The following is a 23,107-nucleotide window of genomic DNA, read 5'->3' as shown; positions in this document are numbered from 1 at the left end:
CGCCCTCCTCAGGTGTGTTCATGCTGGTCGCCGGCGGCATCGTGGCGGGGATCTTCCTCATTTTCATCGAGATCGCTTACAAACGTCACAAAGACGCTCGCAGGAAACAGATGCAGCTGGCCTTCGCTGCCGTGAACGTGTGGAGGAAGAACCTGCAGGTAAGAACCTCCGCTGGTCGCTCATCCAGGTGTGAACCACCTGCTGCGTCTTTGCTCGGTGTCCTGAGGCGGTCTGGCTGCCATCGAAAGTGTTCCTCTTTCTGCTCATGCTCGGTTTTTTGCTGCCTTTGCTGTGTTATTTATTTGTTCTTTTGTTTTCTAGGAGCCTTTGACCTCGCAGTGTTCTGTAGACATGTTGACTGAGGACCGTATAAATGTTACAGCTCTCACATCATTAGTTTACCTTCCAGCAAGCATGTTTGTCACATGACCTTCATGTTGTGTTGCCTGTGTTGAACAGAATGGAATCAGGAAGGTAAACAGACGGAGGCTCAGAGCAGATCAGGTGGACTAAGAGACAGATTTCCTGAAGGAGGGAGAAGAAAAGAGCAGGACAGACGTGAAGTGTTGTCTGAGTGTGAAACTTGTTTGCTTCTCTGACCGTCTTTAGTATACTGAGCTTTCTATTCATCATGTTAGTGCACAGCATCAGCTCATGAACTACACTTGGCGGTTCTAATTAAAGCTTTAGGGAGAACGGGTCACACAAAGCACAGATCGTATTCAATAGGACCTATTGGAGATGCGTCTAAAACGCTGTCTTTAACCAAACACCTTCAGAACTCGGCTTTGGCATAAAATATGTATTTTTTTTAAGATTTAGGTGTGTCTTAAATTTTGGCAAATTTCCTTTTCACCATAAAGAAAAACTGTAAGACACAAAAGCCTTGTTTCCACTGAGTGGTCTGGTCCAGTCTGGTCCGGTGTCTTGAGCGTTTCCATTGTAAAATTGACCCATTAAAAGGTACTGAACCAAACTGTACCTCTTGAGGGACCCCATCGGTTGTAGGTCCATGGAAAAGTGGAACGGGATAATTGGGGTGGAGCCGCTGTTGCCACCCGTTCATTGGTAGGAAGTGATGATGACATCAGAAAGCGCCAATATAGCGCTCATTTCAGCTAAAGTTTCCAGTGTTTGTAAGCATTTGGGTTTCTGCGGCTTCCTGTGTACTCTCGAGTCTATGATGAAAATGTCTGCGAACAACAGCCAGGCCTGGTCTGCCAACACATTCTCACTCCCAAATTGTCACATTTGGTTAAGGACCCTCTGCGTCACTTTTTGACGTTTTGCGTGTCCCCAACCCGTCGTTTTTTGACGTTCTGGCTGTTAGCATTAAATCACGGGTCCCCAACCTCTGGGCCGCAAACTGGAAACGGTTCAGTACTGGGATGTGGAGCGCACCGGTACTCTAACCCAGTACCCTAACCTTAACCTGGTACCGGTTCACATCTGGGTCCGCTTTGCTTCTGGTACCAGTTTGGGTCCAGTACCGCATCCGGTACCACGTCCGGTGCCATGTCCAGTTGCAAGTTCGGTGCCGCGTCCAGTGCCAGGTTAGGGTACAAGTACCGGGTTAGGGTATCGGTAAGTGGTAAGAACCAAATCAACACTGCCTAGACCAGGGAAACACATTCTGGCAGGGGGAATGTACCTTGGTACAACACCGGCAGCGTCCTCAGGATCCGTCCGCGCGATCCCCCATCCAATATCATGTGTCGAGGTTTGTGGACCCTTGATTTTACGAACAGCCACCATGTCAAAAAATGACAAAGCGTGTGGGTGGCTTGTATATGTATATATTTTTCTATGTATATTAGTATATGTGACTAGTCGGGAGTGAGAATGTGTTGGGTCTGTGGTGGATCTGCAAACGTTCCTTCCCATCCTTTGCGACGGTGTGATACACAATGAGCTAGTGGCACGCTAGCCGTTCTTTAATAGGGAAGCACCATGAAAACAAAGTGAAAGCGAGGCTTAACTTAGTGGAAATGCCAGAATTAAATGGACCATACTGTACCACTCCTTACTGTTCCATACCAGACCAAACTGGACCGCTCAGTGCCAATGAGGCTAAAGTTTATGAAATAAAAGTGCTCCAAAATCAAACAGCTAACAGTAATAGACCTGCTATTTACTAATTACATTCTGTCACAGCCATTATATCAAACATAAAACTGAATCCTGACATTTGCTGCTAAAGGAGTCAAATTTAGTAATTTATCCTATGTACTTTTTAAGATCATAAATAGAGGCTGTTTGTCTGACATCAGACAGGTGTGTTTCTGCTGTAAGGCCAAAAGGTTTTCTCTGAATTAAAGTCTAGAACTTGAAGTGACTGAGGTGTGCGACACTGGATTGGCCTGGTTAAAGCGCTAACCGGACTAAACTAAAGCAATGATCAGAATGAAAGTCTTTGCACTCTTCACAAAGTTGCAAATAATTCTTGACTTAATTATTTAAATAATTGAAAACAGACTTTCACTTTCATTCTTCCATTTCTTACCACAAGAGCGTTCGAAAACCTTTTGCTAATCCACCTGGATTTATAATTGACATCAAAGATGAAAAAGCAATACTTACAGGATATATTACTCAATATGGCTTCTACAGCTGGTGCACTTAGGTTACATAATATATATTTTAGAATAACTGTGCCAATGTTATCCTCTAAGGTTCTAATAAATAGATTTGTTTAGAGTTTTGAACATCTTAAAAATGAACTCATGTAAAGACACATCGACTGGAACTCTCGACGGACATCTGCACATATCAACGAATGACGGACGCATAATACACTTATAAATTACGTATATCACGCATGTATCACGATATACTGAAATTTAATACGTGGAAAATGGGGAAAATGTAGATAGTGAAGGTGTGACATAACCTTTAGAATCTAATCTTCTCAGAAATACTACATCATGAACACAGTATCAGGGGATTTTATAAATAGCTAATAAAAGTGTGCATCTGGCTTCAGCTAATAAACAAGGAAATAAAGCTGTTAATATGAATAAGATGTTTTTATATGAATTTAAAATACCAAAATTAAAACGCAAGCAAAACCACTATTTGCTTTAAAATTCAAAAATAAAACTTGATAATTGAGCACCATGTGCTACAAAATAAAATCACAGGGCTGTAGTGTAGATTTTTTTTTATGTAATAAACTCAAACTTCTTGCTCACCCTTCAAAATGATGTGTAGCCTTTCTCACACGAACAGAATAGCAGATGAGCTGAGAGCAGAATAACAGGTCCCATCAGAGACTCTCCTTCATGTTTAATGTTAAATTTTTATGAGCGCTTGTTGCTGTGACTGATCTGAGGTCAGTGCAGGACTGAGATCTCTCTCAGAGCAGAGGAAGCTGCACATGTCCACAATAAAACCGCCCTGAGCTCCAGGCAGACAACCTTGTATCTCCTTGAAGACAGAGCGCCCATCTTCCTGCAGCCTCCTATCGCCTCCAATCAAACTTTATTGTTCTCCAAGGATGAACAAAGGGCATCGCTGACCGAATGACCACCAGATTCAAAGGGAGACTCATAAAAACTATTCATCGAGACAAAAACTTATCAGAAAAAAGAGGCATCAATATTTTATAGAGGGTTATAAGCTTTCACCATCGAAGGTTCATGGAACACTTAGCTTTGCTTTCTGTTCTGTTCACGCTTCACTCCAGGATTTAGTTGTTGATTAAAACAACTCGTCTTTAGCACCAAAAACATTTACTTTCAGATTTCCAATGTTCCTTGACTCAGTGGTCTCCAACCTTTTTCAGTCCATGGAGCGATTTAATGTCAGACAATATTTGCACAAACCGGCCCGTATGAGGTTCTGCTTGGCATCTGAATTCTTTAGCTTCCAGTTTATCTTAACTTTTGGTGATAAAGTTTGTCTTCATTCTCTGTAAAATATTTGCAGTTAGTTTATATCTGTATACTAGAACCATTAAAGATATGATATAGATTTGGGTAAAATATCTTCCAAAATGGAAGCTAAAACACCAACATTCGATATTCAAAGTACAATGTATAAACACAAACAACTGTTATTGAAAAAAAAAAACTTTATTAGCAGCATCCGTGTAACAAGAGACATTGCTGAATATTATGTGGTCTATGGGAACAACTGTTGCATTAGGTTTGGCGATAAAAAAATAAAGATATATATTTGGATAGGACTTTTTTATCAATAGAAGAATGAGTCTATCGTGATATAATTTTATTTTGAAGGGTCAAACACCCCCCCGCGGTCGCTTATGCTAATCTTTTAATGTTTGTTTTCGACTGTTGAAGCAGCGAGACATTCGGCTATTTTTAACTGAAGACGAACCCGCTGGATTCAGAGCAGCATCAGAAAGTTAAAAAAAGCATCTATTTGGTGACCTCGATATAGCATTAGCATGATGCTAATGCTAACAAGCTGTCCCATCTGTTGCCTTGCTGTGGTCGCGGGCGGTTTCAAAGTCAGACAATAATTTCACTGAGTAGACTTTAAAACGTGGCAGATAAAATTATTTTATTATTACAAAATTATTTTGTAGGACATTCATAAAAAACTACTTGCATGATTTTCAGTGCATCTGTTATGTTGAAACTATGACAGGAAATAAAAATTTTAATCTGAACAATCTGCGAATGATTACACTTTTTTTAAGCTGCAGTGCATTCAAATTTGACAAATATCGTTTTATGTTTTATATCGTGATATATATCATAATTCCATATCGTAATATATAATCTTATTAAAAAGTCAGTCTAATGTATAGTAATATATCACGATATATAATCACGTTATGTATTGTAATCTATATCACTTAGTTGCAATAAATTCATATTTGGAGTAAAGACTCCTAAATTTTGTCTTTTAAATGTAGCTTCCTTTTATTTTGAAGGAAAAAAGGCTCTACTTCTGTTTCCTCACTGGTTCTTTTACATTTTCCAAATATGTTTATATTTTGTTAATTTTTCCTTAACTTTATTAATTTTGACACCTGACTGAGAAACTTGTTATGCGTTTATAATGAGTCTGACGTGGTGGAGAATCCAAAAGTTTTTCAAAATAAAACTTCCTTCAGAATCAGGTTGTAAATAAAACAGTCCAGTACATGTCCGCTGCCCGGGGGTTTGGGGACCACTGCTTTGATAGATCCATGTTCATATCCTTCCTGCTCTGCTCTGCGTCTTTTATGTTCCTTTTGGGTGTATTGGTCCTTTATTATAATCCATTTACTGTTTACAAAATGTTCCTTTGTTTTACTTTAACTGGTCTTCAAATGCAATCCAACAGAAATAGTTCTGCTCTGTTGAAACATCCATTACTACAAACATTTAGAAAACAGTTCATGTCTCTGCATTAGACTGACTTTTTAATAAGACAATTAGAAATGTTGTTTTTTTTCAGACACCTTTCAGCATCTGAATCCATTTAGGCAGCTTTTTTTGTTTTCTTGAAAACACATTGAGTTTAAAAAAAAACATAAAATAGTGCACCAGACTGTCATTATTCAGTTTATTCTCTAACCCCTGAGACCTTCAACATTATGATTGCTTTTATGATTTATGTAACACATCAGCACTTATTTGGGTCTGCGGTGCCAGCAGTGTGATTGTGGTGTCACTTCACATCTCTTTAAAAGCGTCTCTGCAGCTGTAATGCTGTTCTTCATTTTCTTTTGATGACAGTACTTTTACATGAAATCTTCTCTGTCACAGTTTACACAGTTTTCTTTTGCATTACAAAATCAAACTCAGAAACTCTTATTTCAGTCAGCAGGTTAGTGACTTGTGCTTTAGGTTTCAGGAGAGGACAGACATCAGGTTATGGCCAAATCCAAATTCCTGGCTACAGCTTTGTAGATTGTAGATTGAGACAGCACTTCAAAACGGCGAACGCACTTTCTAGTGAGTAGTGAAGAAATTCAGACTTAGCCAGTGTCTTAAAATTTAGAGGTTACTAACCCTTAATGACTTCATAATTAGTCGCTGTCATCTTTGTTACCACAATGTTGCCACCAAACCAAACCTAAACTAAGGCATTCACACCGATCGCGGCAGGCGCGGTGGAGGAGTCAAGTCTCAATGTTTAGTCAATGTACAGTTGCGATCTGCTGTGGCGCAATTTCGGCGGCAAGCTTGACTCGGCGGTCAATCAAACAGGGACTCAGCTTTGGGCATATGACATTTTCAGTGACTAGATCAAAGAGTGGAAATAAACATTCAAGATGGCCGATCGATGCGAGGATTTTCATCATAAACTTCCATGCTTTTTATCAACCCACGGAGGCTGCTAGGTTCCTGGAAACTGTCCCAGTTACTGTTGGGCGAAAGCGGGATACACCCTGGATTGATCGCCAGCCCGTCACAGAGCTCATTAAGCTGAATTTACGGCTGCGCTAGCTAGCTGCCCAGTGGATAGTTTAGCAAGCTTTGAGCTCTCCTCCCCCGGCTCCAGCAGAGCTGTTAGCGATCGCTGCTATCCAGACTCCGGCAGATCTAGCGAGGTCTACAGCCCAGGCTGCGGGTCCCTGGGCTGCGGGGACGCTTTGTTTGCCTGCCGGCGGTTTGCTGCCCAGCAGCCTTAAGAACCGCCGCGAGTTCTGTTGTAGCGTGCGGGACCGCTCTAGCTTCACGGGCTTATGATGTTTTTCTTATTTTCATCAAGACAACAATAAAAAGATTCCCCAGTTTTATTTTTATTTCCTGTCTCTTGGGTTAGAACTCAAACTGGACCATAGACAGATGGAGGTAATGTTTAAAACAGCCCTCAGGTGCACAAGTGAAGCACACAGAACCCGGAGAGACTCTGGAAGATGTGGTGAAAATAAACACAGCGAGGTGTTTGCAGGGGCCTCTGTAGAGTTCCCCAAAACAGAACAACCCAAGATACTCGCTCAACAAAATCCATGATGTGACAACGAATGAATTCCAGAACAACTTTGGTGGTTGTTCTGCGGCAAGAACGTCAAGGCGTTGAGCAGTAAATTTGACAGGCGTCAAAAAAGGCGATAGACACGAATTTGACGCGCCTGCCGCGTTTGGTGTGAATGCACCATAAGACTCTCACAAACCAGTGATGGAATACTGTCAGAGTTCAACTGAGGACACTCAAGAAAGCACCCTAAAACTGGTCGGGAATGCGTTTACTTTACTTTTTAAAATGTTTTATTTTAGAGACAATTTATACTTACTTTTGTGACAATGCACATTTTTACTTTGGGAAGGTCCTAACTTGGTGTGGTTGCTGTGACAGTATTAGTGATTAGTGTTTTTAATGAAAAAAAAGTAATAACTGATTAAGTTAAATATTTGAAGTTTCAATCAACATTTTGTTCTCAACCCGAGAGCTTGAGGTTATAATACTAAATGTCTATTACATAATAATTAACAGTTACACGTTACAAGTTAATCACTTCTGCTCTATTTTCAGAATAATTTTCAGAAAATATTAGACCAAAAAAAACCACCTAATTATTGTTTCATATGTTTAATACAGTTATCATTTACCAGGATTTATTCATTTGCATACATACACTGTGCAGTTTGATTGCAAAAGATGAGGTTAATTTAATAGATGTTATTCAAATGAAGTTCTGTAATGTTAAATGCATCACTCGGGTCTACTAATCTGTCCCTGAACAGAAGCAGAGCAGCTCAGACCCTCAGCTCCTCGGCTCTTTGAAGCCGCGTCACGTTTGCAGAAGAAGCTGGGAGGCAGATGCTTTCCGCCTCGTCAGCAGCTGGATGCAGCCGTCCGGCAGACCAGCATTACCCACCGTCACTTTTCCATCTGGCTTTGCACTTCAAACAGCACCCGCCACTAGCTAACGGCTAACAGGATGATTAGCACTTCACACGGCTGCGTCCCGGGTGAGGAGTCAGCAGAGCCACTACAAAGGAAATCATGAGAATAGGAAATCGCACTTGGAAAGGAGGATTCAAAAGTGGCTCTGCATGAGTGTTGGATAAAAAAATAAAATACAGAAACAGAAGACATCAATCAGAGACAAAGAGGAGGCTCAGACTCAGGTTGAGTTCACAAAACATCAAAAACAACATTTTAATCAATAATTATGGACTAAATATGCAACTCTAAAACACATATACTGTTCTCAAAGAATCCTAAGTCTGATGCCGTGTTCACACGTGTTGTAACCTACACATGGTTCCCAGGTTTGTCTGTCAAAAACAAAACACAATTTATGTCTAAATAAGTGTGTGACGACTAAATCTAATGAAGTTTTAACCTGACTTCTCAAAATTAGCATCAACTTTTGAGAGAAACTAAATTGTCTGGCCAACCAATGACCTGATCACACATTAACACAGATCCAGGTGTGAAGCATAGACAAAAAGCAAAAGTAAACTTAAAAACACATTGAAGTGGTCAGAAAACCAAGCATGGAAGTTAAATTTTTAAAGTGATTTTATTGGAATATCATCCAAAGTTTTAATGATGTGATAGTAAGAAAACCATCTTTGTCCAGATCTTAACATTTTAACAGATACGTTTAAATTAAATATGTTCTGTGATTTGTGAGATTTCTCTTGATTTTGGTTTGGATGGACCTTCAACAGCTTTAGTTATTTTGCTATGAGGATCATGGTAATATTTTGCCTGATTTGACCAGCAGAACTATCACGGAGAGCAGAGTGTCATCTGCATAGCAACAAAACTCAAGTGAGTGTCAGTGACTGAGATTTAGAAGATGAAGGTCTGATTTGATCATAAAATGATAACAATAAACAAATTTAAAAAATAAAGCACTAAAGAAACGTGGAAAGAGTTTGAGTTTTACAGAAAGTGTGTTCCAGACTGGAGCAGCAGAGCCACAGAGAGCTCTGCTCCCCGTGGTGCTGGTAGATGGTTGATGGAGGATCTGAGCGAGCAGCTGGAGACATGGAGGACGTCAGATATGGAGGAAAGAGGTGGTGAATGGCTCTAAAAGTTTACAGGAGAATTTAAATTGGATTCTGAAAAGAACAGAGTCAGTGGAGTTCTTTTAGGGTGGAGGGGATGTGGGGAGAGAGTTCTGGGCTAACCGGAGTGAATGACTCATGGTCTTTGAGTATCTATTGCTTTTTAGTTACGTGGTTTTTAACAACGGGAAAATATTCATGCTTTTATTTTGCTCTATCTGAGACTCTTGAATTACTGTAGTATTCTGTAATCAAAGTCTTCCACTGCTCTCTCCTTGGTGGGCTTTACTGGGACCGCATTGTCTCAGACATCCAGTTTTGCCCACTAGGTAAAAAAGTTCTGTTAATAATTAAAAATGAATGTATGTTTTCATTATTTCTTGATGCCACTCTCAATGTGTTTGCAGCAATGATGTATGAAAACCAGAACTTTTTCTTTGTTGTTTGATTTTGTGTTGTAATTTGTCATCAAACCCCATGAACGGATATGTCTCGCTATAGACTACCAGGGTTCTATGTTTTCATCTGCTGTGATGGCACAAGTAGCAAAACGCCTACACAACAGAATTGTTATTTAGTATGTGGTATGTTAATACCATTGTTAGTGATTTTGTTGTGTTTCATTACACAAAATAAACTAAAGAAATAATGATGATTTTTGTGCTGCTGGTATTAACTGCTGGGTTGCAGATTGGTAACCATTCTATTGAGTTTTTAGTGTTGACCTGTCCTAGTTCTAAAAAATTGTGTATCATGTTATAGATGATCTTATATCACAATAATGTATATATCACGATATATCAAAATAAAGTATATTTTCTGTTATTCTCTGAAAAAATGTCATCACTTACTTTTTTCTGAATTTACTTTTTTCAAGTAACATGTAACTGAATAGTAACAAATGAGATACATTTTTTTAATTTCCAGTTTCTTAGTTGGAAAAAAATGTTTTCTCATAAGTTCAGCAATAAAAATAAGCAAAAAAAAATGATAGCAGAAAAGTGCACGATAGAAACTTTTCCATCGCCCACCCGATATGCATCGTCATACTGCCCAGCACTACAGTTTTTCCTAGCTTTCAAGTATATATTCAAGTTAGGTTTGTTTATAGAACATATAAAGAAATGTTGAAGAATGCTTAACATTACACAAAAAATGAAAATTCAATGCTAAACTGTTATCATATGTTGATACAAGACCATTCTGACACGACAAAAACATTTTAACAATGTTAAACGAAATGCTAACAGTGCTTATAATGAATGCTAATTAACTAATCAGTAATACACTGAAAAAAAGCTAACTCTGAGCTATGCAAAAAATAAAAACATGCTAAATAAATGAGAGCTGCTAAGTTAAATACATAAAAAATATGCTAATATTAGTGGAAACATACTAATACTATTCGCTATTTTGGTAAATATGTAATATTACTGAATACAAGCTAACGCTAAAAATGCTAAAGCGTTAACTAAACTTAAAACTCCAAAATTCCCTTTACAAGCTTTGCAAATAGTACAATAATTAAATTTTCACTTTTTTACTATCAGTTTTAATATAACTCTGTATTTTAGGCAACTAACCTTTTAAATTAGAACCAATTTAAATAAAAAAAATGATTTTTTTGAAGTTTTCTAAGTAATTACCTAGAACTTCTTTAAGACCCACTCTGGTGAAAATCTTAATTTTTTTAACATGTTCTTGTGGCATTTTTCTCTCAACAGAGGAAGCTTAAAATTGCATTTCTATGTATTTTTTTATTTATTCTTAATAATTTGATTTTGTATGCAACCTAGCAATTAATGTAAATAAGCACATTCTCTTATGAGGTGTAACTTCATTAAAAAAAAACAGTATTGGCTGTTAAACTGTGGGGTTTGATGGCAAAAGTGCTGATTTCCAGCCCTCATCTGTACTTAAAGTTATTCCGATAATGATGATGAAGTAGTCATCATGTCAGGCTCACCATTTACCCCTTCTCCCTTTTAGAAGAGAGGATTTTATCAAGGTACTTTGTTAGTCAAAGGTTTTATTGTGACACTGTCACTACTCCATTCAGGCCATCTTTGTGCCCCCTCCACCTCTGTATCCACCCACACCACTCCCACCCTCTTTTACAAGAAATGTTCCCTTTGGTTTCCCACTCTGTGTTCCTGTGTTTGAGCCTGTTGTCGCTGTGTTGTGTGTCTTTGGATGTGTTGGGTAAAACGGATCAAACATCTTGTTTTACTGAAGTGTCATTTCATCTGAATATAAACTAGTAAAGCACACTTCATGTTTAAACACCTCACTAGAGCATGAGTACAGCAATAAAAAAACAAATACTTGCTCAGATGATAGGGAGCAATGTTTATTTTGGCAGTTTTTTCAACAACACATTGACCGCAAACAGGTTAACATTTGCAACACATTTCATGCACAGTAGATCGGTCAACCTGTAAGGACCAGTTTTTGACAAAGACCAGGGATGTACACATTTTGGCTTAAAATAAATTATACTAAAACAGCTTTTAATATATTTTCCTCTTCATTTGAAATATAACATGAGTTTGAAGGCTTTAACATACATAAAGCTGTAATAAAGTCTTTACATTTAAATTTAATTTAAAATGACCATGTTGTTATTTTAGAATCAGGAACATATACAATTAGTGAAAGTCTAGTGGATACTCGCTGTCTAATGTTGCTCCCTGTGGTACAAACCTGATTAAATCAAATGTATCGTCTCCAGCCACTGCACATCACTTAGCTGTAACTCACATTCTCGTCAAAATTCTCATTTCAAATAGACGTCCAGTTTGTCAAACTGCTGGTTTGAATGTGTGTGAGCCTTATGCACAGACTGAGGCTCGCTCACACAGAAGAATCTCAGACTTTGGAGAAAACAGCAGGAACAGACTGCGGGCTGCAGGCGCTTTCATAACCTGCTGCTAAGATGAGCAGATGGAACACGGTCTCACAAACACACACTCTTCACACACTGGACTCACTCAGTCAATATATAGAATGAGAATGTTTATTTCATAAAGCTGCTACTATCAAATTAAACAACTGTTACTACCCCACACGGCCTAATCCTAAAATAGACTTTATACACTAAACCCTTCCTTATCCCCACACACACAATGATAATCCTCTTCAATGTTCTTTGTTTGAAGATAAACAATTTTATGAAACACATTCAAATCCTGAACTGTATGTCATTTATAACTTGTAATGACGGCTCTAAACGAAACGTGGAAGGTGAAATTAAACCAAATGTTCTTGACAAATAAAACCCAGTAATTCCTAAACAAATCTCAAACAGATGGTAACGGCTCCTCCCGCTGTTAATTCCCTCCTGAGCTTCTTTTTTTTTTAGCGCAGAAAATGAGCAGAGACGACCAATTTAGAAAAGCTGTTAACCATGAAACTGTTGCTCCTCACACTGAGCCACAGATCCAGGAAATATCAGACGAGCCTTGTTTCTGTTCATGACGTAGACGGTAAGGTTGGGTCCAGTGTTGGGGTGGAAGATTAGTTTGTATGAACAAAGTACAATATGGAAAAAGTAAACATCATAACAAAATGGAGAAAAGAAACCACAGAAACTAGACTTTAAATAAACTGAAACTGACTGAATAGAAAGAAGACAGGAAAAAAAGAACAAAATACTGTCATATTTTCTCTGTAATATACATTACATTGTAACCTAGACATTTTTATCAAAAGCAATTTAAGCTTTACCATTGAGGTCCAGGTCAGGTTGGGCGTCTTTCCTAAAGTTACCGTGACTATCTCGCTGGAAATTCGATTCCTTGACCAACTAATAAGCAGACGGGCAGCACAGCCCTGTTCACTCAATAAAGCTCAGGATTCAACTGAATGTGTGAACATTTATTAAAGCACTATAAAAAAAAGAGCTAAAAAGATTCCCTTCAAGAGTTGGTGATACTGGGATTTTGGATATTAATCCGATACTTTTTTCTTGAAATGTTGTGTTATACAATAATTTTGGAACTGCGCAATTTTTCGTTACCGTAATTAAGTATATAGTTAAAAAAAGGACTTTAACCCAATAAAAGTGTTTATCAACTAATTACATTAATCTGAACTGAACATACATCAAATATAGAACGTGTATATTAATAATGGGAAAATACAATATGAGAAAACAGCAAAAGAATAACTGTACTAAAAACGAATATATTTTTAAAAAATAAAGTAAGTAAACTCAAGCTCTTTTCTGTATGTATTGGAGAAAAACCCTGGTATCAATATATGTCTGAGTATCAAAACCTTAGTATTGATACTCAGATCAGTATACCCACCCTTAGATCACTCTATCCTGAACCCTAAAGAAGTTAATTTGATGAGAATAAAACTTTTCAATCCTTCAAAAAAATCCAGTTTTCTTGATTGATCTCCCAGAGGACAGATAAATTACTGTCTGCTGCTTTTACTCTAGAATTTAATTGGTTCAGTTTCAATCAAAACCCTTTCCTCTAATTAATGTGGTTTGCTTTGGTTTCACACACAGTGCTCTTCAGAGGAAACCAAAGTCTAAAAGGAAGAAAAACATGAAAAAGTCTTCAGTTGCTACAGCTGCTCACTGGTAGTCAAACTTTGACCAAGAACTGCAGTGCTGCTATATTGTGGATCAGTTTTTGTAGTGTCGCTGTTTTGGGGAACTTTTTTAGAGCAATTCTGTTTTCTTTAAATTATTAAATCTTTTAAATTCATTGTTTTTTTGCATCCTAATTGACTGTAAATCTATCTCCTGTACATCATTTGTGCAGTTTACCACATTTACTTACAATTTGGATTGAGATCAGATCTTTGTTTTCATTCTCCAAAATTGAATTGTTTTTTTTTTTACAAAGGTTTGAACCTTGAGAGCTCAAAAAAAGGGTGAAAATATTCATCTCTGTCTGAGAAAAGTGTCAAGTGTGTAGTAACCTACCTCTTTTAGACATCTTTAATAAATGTATGTAGAACATAACTCCTGCAATAAAACAGGGAACACGGTATTAAGAAGAAAACAGACAATTTCCACTGCTCTGACTCAGATTCATTTTATTTCTTAGCCCAATATCACAACACAGTGTCTCAATGAGCTTCACACCAATAAATGTACAAGGACATAGAATCAGTCATAGAAGATAAACAATAGGTAATAGCTAAACTAAACTAGACTGACCCTAGACATCCCTGCCCTTACACCTTCCTTCTCGGTGAGGAAAAAGTTCTAAAAAAAAAAAAAACAATTACAACAAAAAAGAAGCAACTAGAAGTAAAAAGTAGTACTGTGAATGAATAAATGAAATGAAATACTGTATTTGCCACTTCTGTGAATAGATTTATCTCACACTTGTTGCATTGTGGGATGGTTTTTGATTGGCATACCTTCTCTGGTTTGTTTCCTCATTTTGGTCCATGGAAGTCTGTAGAGCATTCACACTGTAAGGGAGTTGTACCAGAGTCTATTTACATATAAACTGATTTATTTTTTTCTCAAGTAAATCAGTGTTTACTTGTTTACCCAGAGGTCAGATGAGTTCCGACAGTTTCAAATAAAGTGGTGAATCCAATGAAAACAACCTCCAGTACAAGTAGATAGAAAAAAATGTATAAGTATTTGTGAATACATCCTGAGGTTCAGAAATAACTAAATACAGACACAAAATCCACACCCAGTAAGACAAAATAACAAGTTTATTGAAATCATTATGATTTACAAAAGAAAAAAAACCTTTTCTGTTAAAAAGTGAAAAGTCTAAAACGGTTGTGTCCAAACAGTACTCATTGGCCGGTGTCCCACATTCAAGCTTCTTATTGGCTAAACGCTCCGGATCCAGGTAACCAGCAGAGGCAGGATATTTGGAAAACCAGCAGGAGGCCGGCCCTCGAGGCCTGACTTTGGACACCCCTGGTCTGGAAACACAATGGCTCACCGACTTACATATTTACATAACTCGTGTTGTATATATAGGGCGTTGCATAAATATATATACAGCATAGGGGGTTATATAGAGCATTTGTGTCCAAATCTATAATAGCAAATTCCAATGCCCTGGAAATTTTTCATTTGAAAAAGAATGCATTTACATTTTATTTTTTATAAACCATCCAAGTTTTCATTATCAAACACAGCGAATAGCCTTTGTGAAATAGTCATACTTATTGAAATAGTCATACTTATTTGGTTTTTACTTTAAGAATTGGTGATCACATATTTGAAGTTTTAAGTAAAAAGTATTGAACATGGTATTTAAGCAATCCGGGGCACTAGATAGTCCCGCGCTATATAGTCTTTAGTAGTTAGGGATTAGTGAAGGAATTTGGACATAGCCAAAAGGATATATTCCTAAGTGTGAAACTTTAAAATGTTCAAGGTAACACTTATATTTCTTTAGTACTTCTATGAATAAAACAATATAGTTTTCTCTTGGTTTAGCGTAATAAAATGTGTCTCGCAGGATTTCACAGACTACTTTTACTATTACTAAGGTTTATAGTAATTCTTTCTGCAGTCATTTTAATTATAAATTGCTTCTGTATTACAGATTAATTTGATAATTGATAAACTGTAATCCCTGCTCTTATCCAAAGTAATCTAATAGATAGTCTGTGTCGTATAAAGTCAGGGCACCTTGATAACATCCACACTGCAGGCTTGTCTGTACTCCAGAGTATTCATCACTGTAACAGCACACAGGTGTGTGTGTGTGTGTGTGTCACCTCCACACTGTGTGCGTCCGTCTGTGTGAGTGCGTAGCGCTGCTGTGTCTCTGCCGCGTGTTAATGTGTGTGTGCACCTATCATATGATTTATTTTAGGATAGGAAAAGTGGTAGAGCAGAGCCCGAGCCCAAAACCTCTTTTAGGTCCATCACTTCGACCTCCGACCTCAAACGCCGTATGGCCCCCGGGGACGCCACGGTAAGGAGATGAAGACCACCTCCTGTCCTCCTCTTCTTTCTTCCAGCGCTTCATTCCATCTGTTTTCTGTCTGTTTTTTTTTTTTTTTCCATTCGAACCTCTTTGGTTTTGCCGACCTTTAGTTTGATCTGTCATTTGTTCTCCTCCCTCCTTCTCAGCTCAATCATCTCCTTGCTGACTCATCACGGGTGTCTTTCTGTCAATCAGCCATTCTCTCACCTCCATCAGCTCACTAGTACCACTAAAGACAGACAGACAGACGAGAGGAGACAGGGTTCAGCTCGTTGGCTTTTCTTCTCACACCAATCACGTTGTCCTCTTGCAAAGGAGAAGTGAAGAGGGTCAGACTGTGTGCTCTCTTTTTGGCTGTTTTGGTCCTGTCTGTCCTTGTCCTCCGTGTTTGTTTGTTCTTCTCTTCCTCTCCTGTCTTCTCTCTGTCTCTTCATCTCACAGTCAAAACAGTTTTGTCTTCCTCTAACGACCCCCTCTGGTCCTGGCAGGTTTCCCAGCACAGATTGATTTTCCCGCTCTAACTCCTTCAGCTCTGCCTTTTTTAAACAGATTCTCAGTCTAATAAATCTTTCTCCCGCAGGACCCCGCGTTGCTTTTGGAGGCTTGAACCGTCTGATTCTGTTAACCTTTTCTTTCAGATGTTACAAATCTGCTCTGATTTTGTCCATTTTGCATCCCTTCTCTTTCAAATATTGTGAGGGGACTTAAAATGGCGTTGAACTTTGTGTTTGGAACTTATTTCCCCGCCTGAAAGTGGGGACTCATTTCTCTCTGTGGTCATCTTTCTTTATTTTTCTATATGAGTGTTTTTTCTCTTTCACTGGGTTTGAATGGTGTCCAGACTACATGCTGTGCGACACACACACTGCCTCTGTCCTCCTCTGCAAGCACGACCGACTGTAGGCACCAAGCATCACGCCAACACGCCAACATGGAGCCTCCTGTTGGAGCACAGAACGCATCCAGTCATGTTAGCAGCGGTGGAAAGTCATTTACACTCATTGTCTTTATGGTTAGAGTCAACATTTGAAAATATGTTTCTAAAAACGAATACTTTCTAAAATATTCTACCGTCTTTTTTACAAAGGGTTTTAAATACTGAATATAAATCAACAGAAAGTAGTGTTTTTTAAACAATTACAGCAAAAAAAGACACCCTTTGCAATAAGAAATGGAGAAAATTAGCAAAAAAGATGATTTTTACTTTAAAATTGATTTAGGAAAAGCATTATACATGTATTTATGTGTGTACATATAATTTTTATGTTCTCTTTCTTTTGCTATCTTATATTCCAAGTTTAAAGTATTTTAATTCTAAATTAGCTTAATGCTAAATTAGCTTAGTATTACACTAAATTAACATAAAGCTAAATTAACGTAATACTAAATTAGCTTAATGCTAAATTATCTTAATACTATAAAATTCTTAACTAAGTGGACTTAGCAGATGAGTGAATGCAAGAGCTAAACAAGACAAATATTTCCCACTTTTTTATTTTTTTATTTTTATAAATGGCGGGTTATCACGTGAACCTACGTGAGTTTTACAAGGTTGACTGCAGAGCCTGTGGCTGCAGCGATCCAGTAGCCAATGGGAGTCATCTGCCATGGCTAGACAGCTCCTGCGTCGCACCTGAGCTGTGGCGCTAGCTGTGGGACCTTACACCGGACTTACACAGTCTGTTTGGGGTACTCTCCCTTGCGTCGTGTGGGGACTCCATCTCATGACTGTCAGTTAGTCTAGATGTCCAAATCCAGGCCCCTAAACACACCAAGTCCAGGTAATCAGCAGCAAAAGAGACAGGAATTCTTGAAAACCAGTCGGAGGCTTGCCCTCGAGGCCTGGGTTTGGACACCTATTTGCATTCCGGTTTGTCGCCCCTCCCCCTTTCCTCCCAGAGGAGTGGCTTGTCCTACCACCCCTGTGTCGAGTAGTTCATCCAAAACTTCTGCTATCAGACCTCATGCCCTCTGCGCCCTCACTTAGTCCTTGGAAAATCATCTGTGGCAAAAAGTGTGTTATCTACAGCGTTAACATGCGTTGTAGCATGGGCACGTCACCTTTAATCTAAAATAACATTTTAGAAATTATTATTTTGAAAGTGCAACAGAATTTCTTTTATTATCTGGACCTGTTTCCTCCTCTCTGACTTTTATCTTCGACATCAACGTGTCGACGGACTGAAGACAGTGTTGCTTCCCTGATGATCACACTAATTTTTTGTGTCAAAGCAGGTGAGACCCACTGAAGACAGACCAGTGAAAATCAACTGTTACCCTCCTGCATCCATATGGCGGGTTGTATGGTTCCTGAGGGTTTTTGGGTTGTCTGGGCCCATGGAGGGTCATACACAAGAAAAAATGAACATTCACTTTTTTATTTTATGGAATCAATCTTAATATTTTGTATGGGCCACAGATTTGCTAAATTTGCAACACTATGATGTAAAGTCAAAATGATATACAGTGATTGAAATAATATTAATGTTAAAATATTCTGGTTGGATGTAAAACAGATTTAGATATAAAAACGTACATGCTATCCTCTGATCCTAGTGAATAAAAGTTTCATGTCCAGCATGTCAGCGTGGACCTTCAGAGCAGATAACATTATAGATGATGATGTTTAATTCATCGTCAGCCGCCCGAAACCTTCACTTACATAAGATGAGTGATTTTAAGTGATATTTTGCCAAAAACCCTCTGGGAGGCTGAAGCAAAATGAAAAATGTAAACTAAAGCTTTTGCTGTAAATTAAACATCAAACCGACTATTGGTGTGATATGGTTCTATAATGTCTAATGTGGGAGGGTTCAATCCTCAGTCAGTGAATTCCAAACTTAGCTTGGTTATTCTCATCCATTCACGTTAAAGCCTTATCTCAGACCGCCAGACATTCAAATGAAATACAAAAGAGGAAAAAGATTTTTCCTCAAAAACTGTCAAAGAAAATTCAATCAAAATGAATTTGTTCAAGCAACATTGAAAGGAGAAAACATGTCTTTTTTGGAGGTATTCTAGGGCCTAATGTCTTTAACCCTTTAACACCTGAGGCGTCGCCTTTGACGCATAAACACAAAATCTGCTGGAATTACATTGAACAAGTTAGCAATTAAACAATTACAGTTAATTTAAAAAAAAAAAAACACAAGAGCTCCGGTGTTAAAAGGATTAAATAATGTTTTTAGATGTTTTTCTTCGTGTTGGCAGTGTGTGATTTATGATGGTAGATCGGTAATTCACTGGTAGAGGGATTACCCTTAGATTGTGGGTTCAATTCCATAGTTGAGTCACACTAAAGACTCTAGAAATCAGATTTAATGCATCCTTGCCTTATTCTCAGCATTGAAATATAGAATTATAGAGAGGTTAACCAAACAAATGGATCTTGAGCACAGCTGTGACTGCAGCTCACGGCCTCCCCAGAGGATGGGCAACAAATTTCACACACCGAGGTGTGGGACAACCAGTGAAACTTCTGTTATTTACTTAAAATGAACAGAAGGAACCTAATGTTAATGACATTTTATTATTTCCTTTATTCCTCCATTCCTATTTTATAGTTTTTTTTCTTCAATAATTTATTGTAGAAATAAAGAAAGAAATTGTAGGAAAAAACAGACCAAAGGTCTATGAAAGAACTTTATAAAGACAGAGATCATAAAGCGGGGAAAAATATACTTTACAGTGATGTCACACTGATATTAAATGTTATATTTTTATGTTTTGTAACTGAACATGTAAAACTTGATTTGGAATTGTTTTGGTCTAAATTTTGCTCAGTTGCTAGGAGCAAGAGCAAACAGATTTGATTATATTTAGGAAAGTTGTTTGCCAACTTAGTTAACTTTTGATCATGAATCAATTTTTTTATGATAAAAATGTATTAATTTTTTTGAACAACAACATAAATACTGCTATAAGGAGACTTTGTCTGATAGTCGAACCTCAGATCCAAGAACAACAGTACGGTTTCCGTCCTGGTCGTGGAACAGTGGACCAGCTCTGCACCCTCTCCAGGGTGCTGGAGGGTTCATGGGAGTTCGCTCATCTAGTCCATATGTGTTTTGTAGATTTGGAGAAGGCGTTCAACTGCATTCCCCGTGGTGTCCTGTGGAGGGTGCTCTGGGAGTATGGGGTCCAGGGAGTCTTAGTGAGGGCTGTTCGGTCTCTGTATGACCGGAGCAGGAGCTGGTTTCGCACAATCAGACCTGTTCCCAGTGCATGTTGGACTCGGGCAGGGCTGCCCTTTATCACCGGTTCTGTTCTTAGTCTTTACGAAAAGAATTTCTAGGCGCAGCCAGGGGCTGGAAGGGATCTGGTCTGGGGGCCACAGGATTTCATCTCTGTTCATCATCTCATTGCAGGTGATGTTGTCCTGTTGGCTTCATGGAGCCGGGACCCCCATTTAGGGCGGTTTGGGCCAGAGTGTGAAGCGACTAGGATGAGGATTTTAGTCTGAGGTGATGGTTCTTGACTGGAGAAAGGCAGTTTGCCCTCTCATGGTGGGTGGAGTGCTCCTGCCTCAAGTGGAGGAGTTTAAATACTGTATCTAATAATAATATCTTGAGATAGGGTGAGAAGCTTGGAGTAGAGCCACTTCACCACATTGAGAGGAAACAGTTGAGGTGGCTCGGGCACCTGGTCCGGATGCCTCCTGGACACCTCCCTGGAGAGGTGTTCCGGGCATGTCCCACTAGGCAAAGGTCCCGGGAAGACCCAGGACACACTGGAGAGACTATGTTTCTCGGCTGGCCTGGGAACGCCTCGGGGTCCCCCCAGAGGAGCTGGAGGAAGTGACCGGGGAGAGAGAAGTCTGGGCATCTTTGATTAGACTGCTGCCCTCGCGACCCGGTTCCAGATGATTAGAAGAAGATGGATGGATATTATAAATAGTATTAGTTTCACAAAAACTATAGCTGTTTTAATTTATATTTATTATTTTTTATTTTACACTTAAGTGTTGAGAGCTTTACATAATTTTCCTTAACTTAAATTTATACTAAGTATTAAAATGTGTTTTATTAGTAAACTAAATACAGTTATGTCAAACATTAAGAATCCAAAGAGAATCCAATTATTCAATACGGATAAAAAAAAAAAAAAAACGGGAAATAATATTTACTGTTTCTATTTATTTTTCAAAAATAGAAAAAAAAATCAAAAACGTTTGTAAATCTGACCTGGTATTTCTGTCTGATATACATTGCTGTATTTAAAATTTCAACCATTCTTTCCCACTTAAACATCACAGCACTGAGAATAAAGGCTGAGGGAGTCAGTATCTCAAACGCACATTTCTTAAAAAAATAAAAATAAAAAATTGTAAACGAGCAAAAAAATAATGTACAATTCAAAGTATGTTTTGATCTTTCCTGGTTTTTACATGAAATGTTTTAAAATTTTCTTTAAATTTAAGTGGATGGTAAGAAAAATATGAATATATTTGCTGTCTAATAAAAATAGGTTAACATTTAAAAATACCACCTTACAAATGTTTTGATCTACATAACAATACCCGTGTGGCGTGATGGAGAAATCCATGTTTATGATTAACATATGTAACAACCAGGAATGTTATAATTCTCTTCATTTTCCAGCTAAACTACAAGGCAAAAAACTCTAAAATTAAGTAATTTATTGAAGAAAATGTTACATTTCATCAAAATTTCAGATTCTATATTTAATGAAGTGTCTCCCTCAGTGGAAGCCATTAACAGGGCTCTTGTGATGTTTATGAAACTTTAAATACAGAGGTGTAAATAGCAGGTTTGTTTTCGCTCAGAAACTCCAAGAAAACACAGTAAAAATAATTTTAAAAAAATAATTAGTGAACTCTTTTCCACTGCTGCTAACATTGATGTCAAAGGGATAAAAATAAATCTAAAAAAGCTCATTTAGGGGAAGTCACAGGCTGTGAGTCAAAGCGTAATTAACCTGTGTGTTGTTTTTCTTCTCTGTTTTTGTCCTCTTCATGTAGCCGTACCCGACTGACATCACCGGCCAGCTCAACCTATCAGACCCGTCCGTCAGCACCGTGGTCTAAGAGAGGCTGAGAGGGGAGTGCGAGTGAGCTTCACTGCTGCTGCTGCTGAGCCACACACACAGAAACACACACACACACACACCGTGCCTAAACACACATTGCTAACACAGACGGACAGGAAGAGGACAGGATGGCTGCAGGTCACTGAGCCAGCTCACCCAAACCAACAGTCATGAGGACTGAGGCCATCATGAGTTTCCCGCCTTAAAGCTTTGAGCTAAAAGAAGCCGACCGGTCAAAATGTCTCCAAAAAGAGTCCCTGATGTCCCCATAGTGCACAGCAACATGTGCTCAAATATTCAGTTCAGGTTCAAAAATCTTCTTGACCTGACTCCCATTCAGGAGATGTCTCTATAGGGCCAGCTGATAGATTACCCCATTTTCTGCACTACAGGCCACACTAGATAATAAGGCTCACTTTTTAACTCATTTCATTTACTAGGCGTACCAAACTACAAGACTCATTTAGGGACACAAGAGAGTCAGAGATAGGTCCATCAGTCAGACTTTATTAAGTGCATTCACAGCAAGTCTATGCCACACGTTAACCACGTTAGAAGCGTTAGCTGCATAGTCACAGTTAGCATATTCACAACCTGTAACTCTCAACGTAAAAAACAAACTAATACCGCTAAAACAAATGTTACTGGGACTTCACTAACTCCCAATCTTTTTAGTAACATGCAGTAAAAAAACCCAGTCCGACACTTATAATTATATAACATATTCACAACCCGTAACTTCTAACTTTGTTTGTAACATGTAAAAACAGACTGATACCGCTAAAACCAACGTTACTGTGACTTTGCTAACTCCCTACATTGTTAGGAATATGCAATAAAACCACGGTCCAACACTGCTACGCTTTAGCCGTGTTAGCGTATTAACAGCCTATGACTCCTAACCTCGTTTGGAACACGTAAAAACAGCCTAATACCGCTAAAACAAATGTTACTGTGACTTTGCCACCTCCCAACATTGTCAGTAACGTGCAATATAATAATACCGCTACACGTTAGCCATGTTAGCATTGTTGTAATAACGCCCAACCTTGTTTGGAAATCGTAAATGATAAAACAGATATTTTGACAGAGCTCAATCAGAATTGCTTTAACATCAAACGCAACCAGAACCAAGCACAGATTATGCCATTTTGTTTGTAATTAAGGCTTTTAAGTGCGCCTCACAGGGCGGAAGATACAGTG

The 23,107-nt window shown here is 38.4% G+C and overlaps 1 protein-coding gene across 4 annotated transcripts in view; it reads left to right on the top strand.

Annotated features, from left to right (window-relative positions):
• Positions 1–22,897, top strand: part of grin1b (glutamate receptor, ionotropic, N-methyl D-aspartate 1b) — a 93,899-nt gene extending 71,002 nt beyond the window's left edge. For 2 of the 4 annotated variants that reach the window (XM_024276357.2, XM_024276355.2), the window contains 3 exons: positions 13–158; positions 15,743–15,844; positions 21,837–22,897. In XM_024276357.2, the coding sequence (XP_024132125.1) occupies positions 13–158; positions 15,743–15,844; positions 21,837–21,902 (314 nt within the window). In that variant the 3' untranslated portion in view covers positions 21,903–22,897. The remainder of the gene's footprint in view (positions 1–12; positions 159–15,742; positions 15,845–21,836) is intronic. The other 2 variants (XM_024276358.2, XM_036213725.1) reach the window with 1 other exon arrangement.
• Positions 22,898–23,107: the final 210 nt, after the last annotated feature.

The sequence above is a fragment of the Oryzias melastigma genome, linkage group LG9, assembly GCF_002922805.2.
Source record: "Oryzias melastigma strain HK-1 linkage group LG9, ASM292280v2, whole genome shotgun sequence".
NCBI lineage: Eukaryota > Metazoa > Chordata > Actinopteri > Beloniformes > Adrianichthyidae > Oryzias > Oryzias melastigma.
This window is presented reverse-complemented; position numbering and strand designations above follow the sequence as displayed.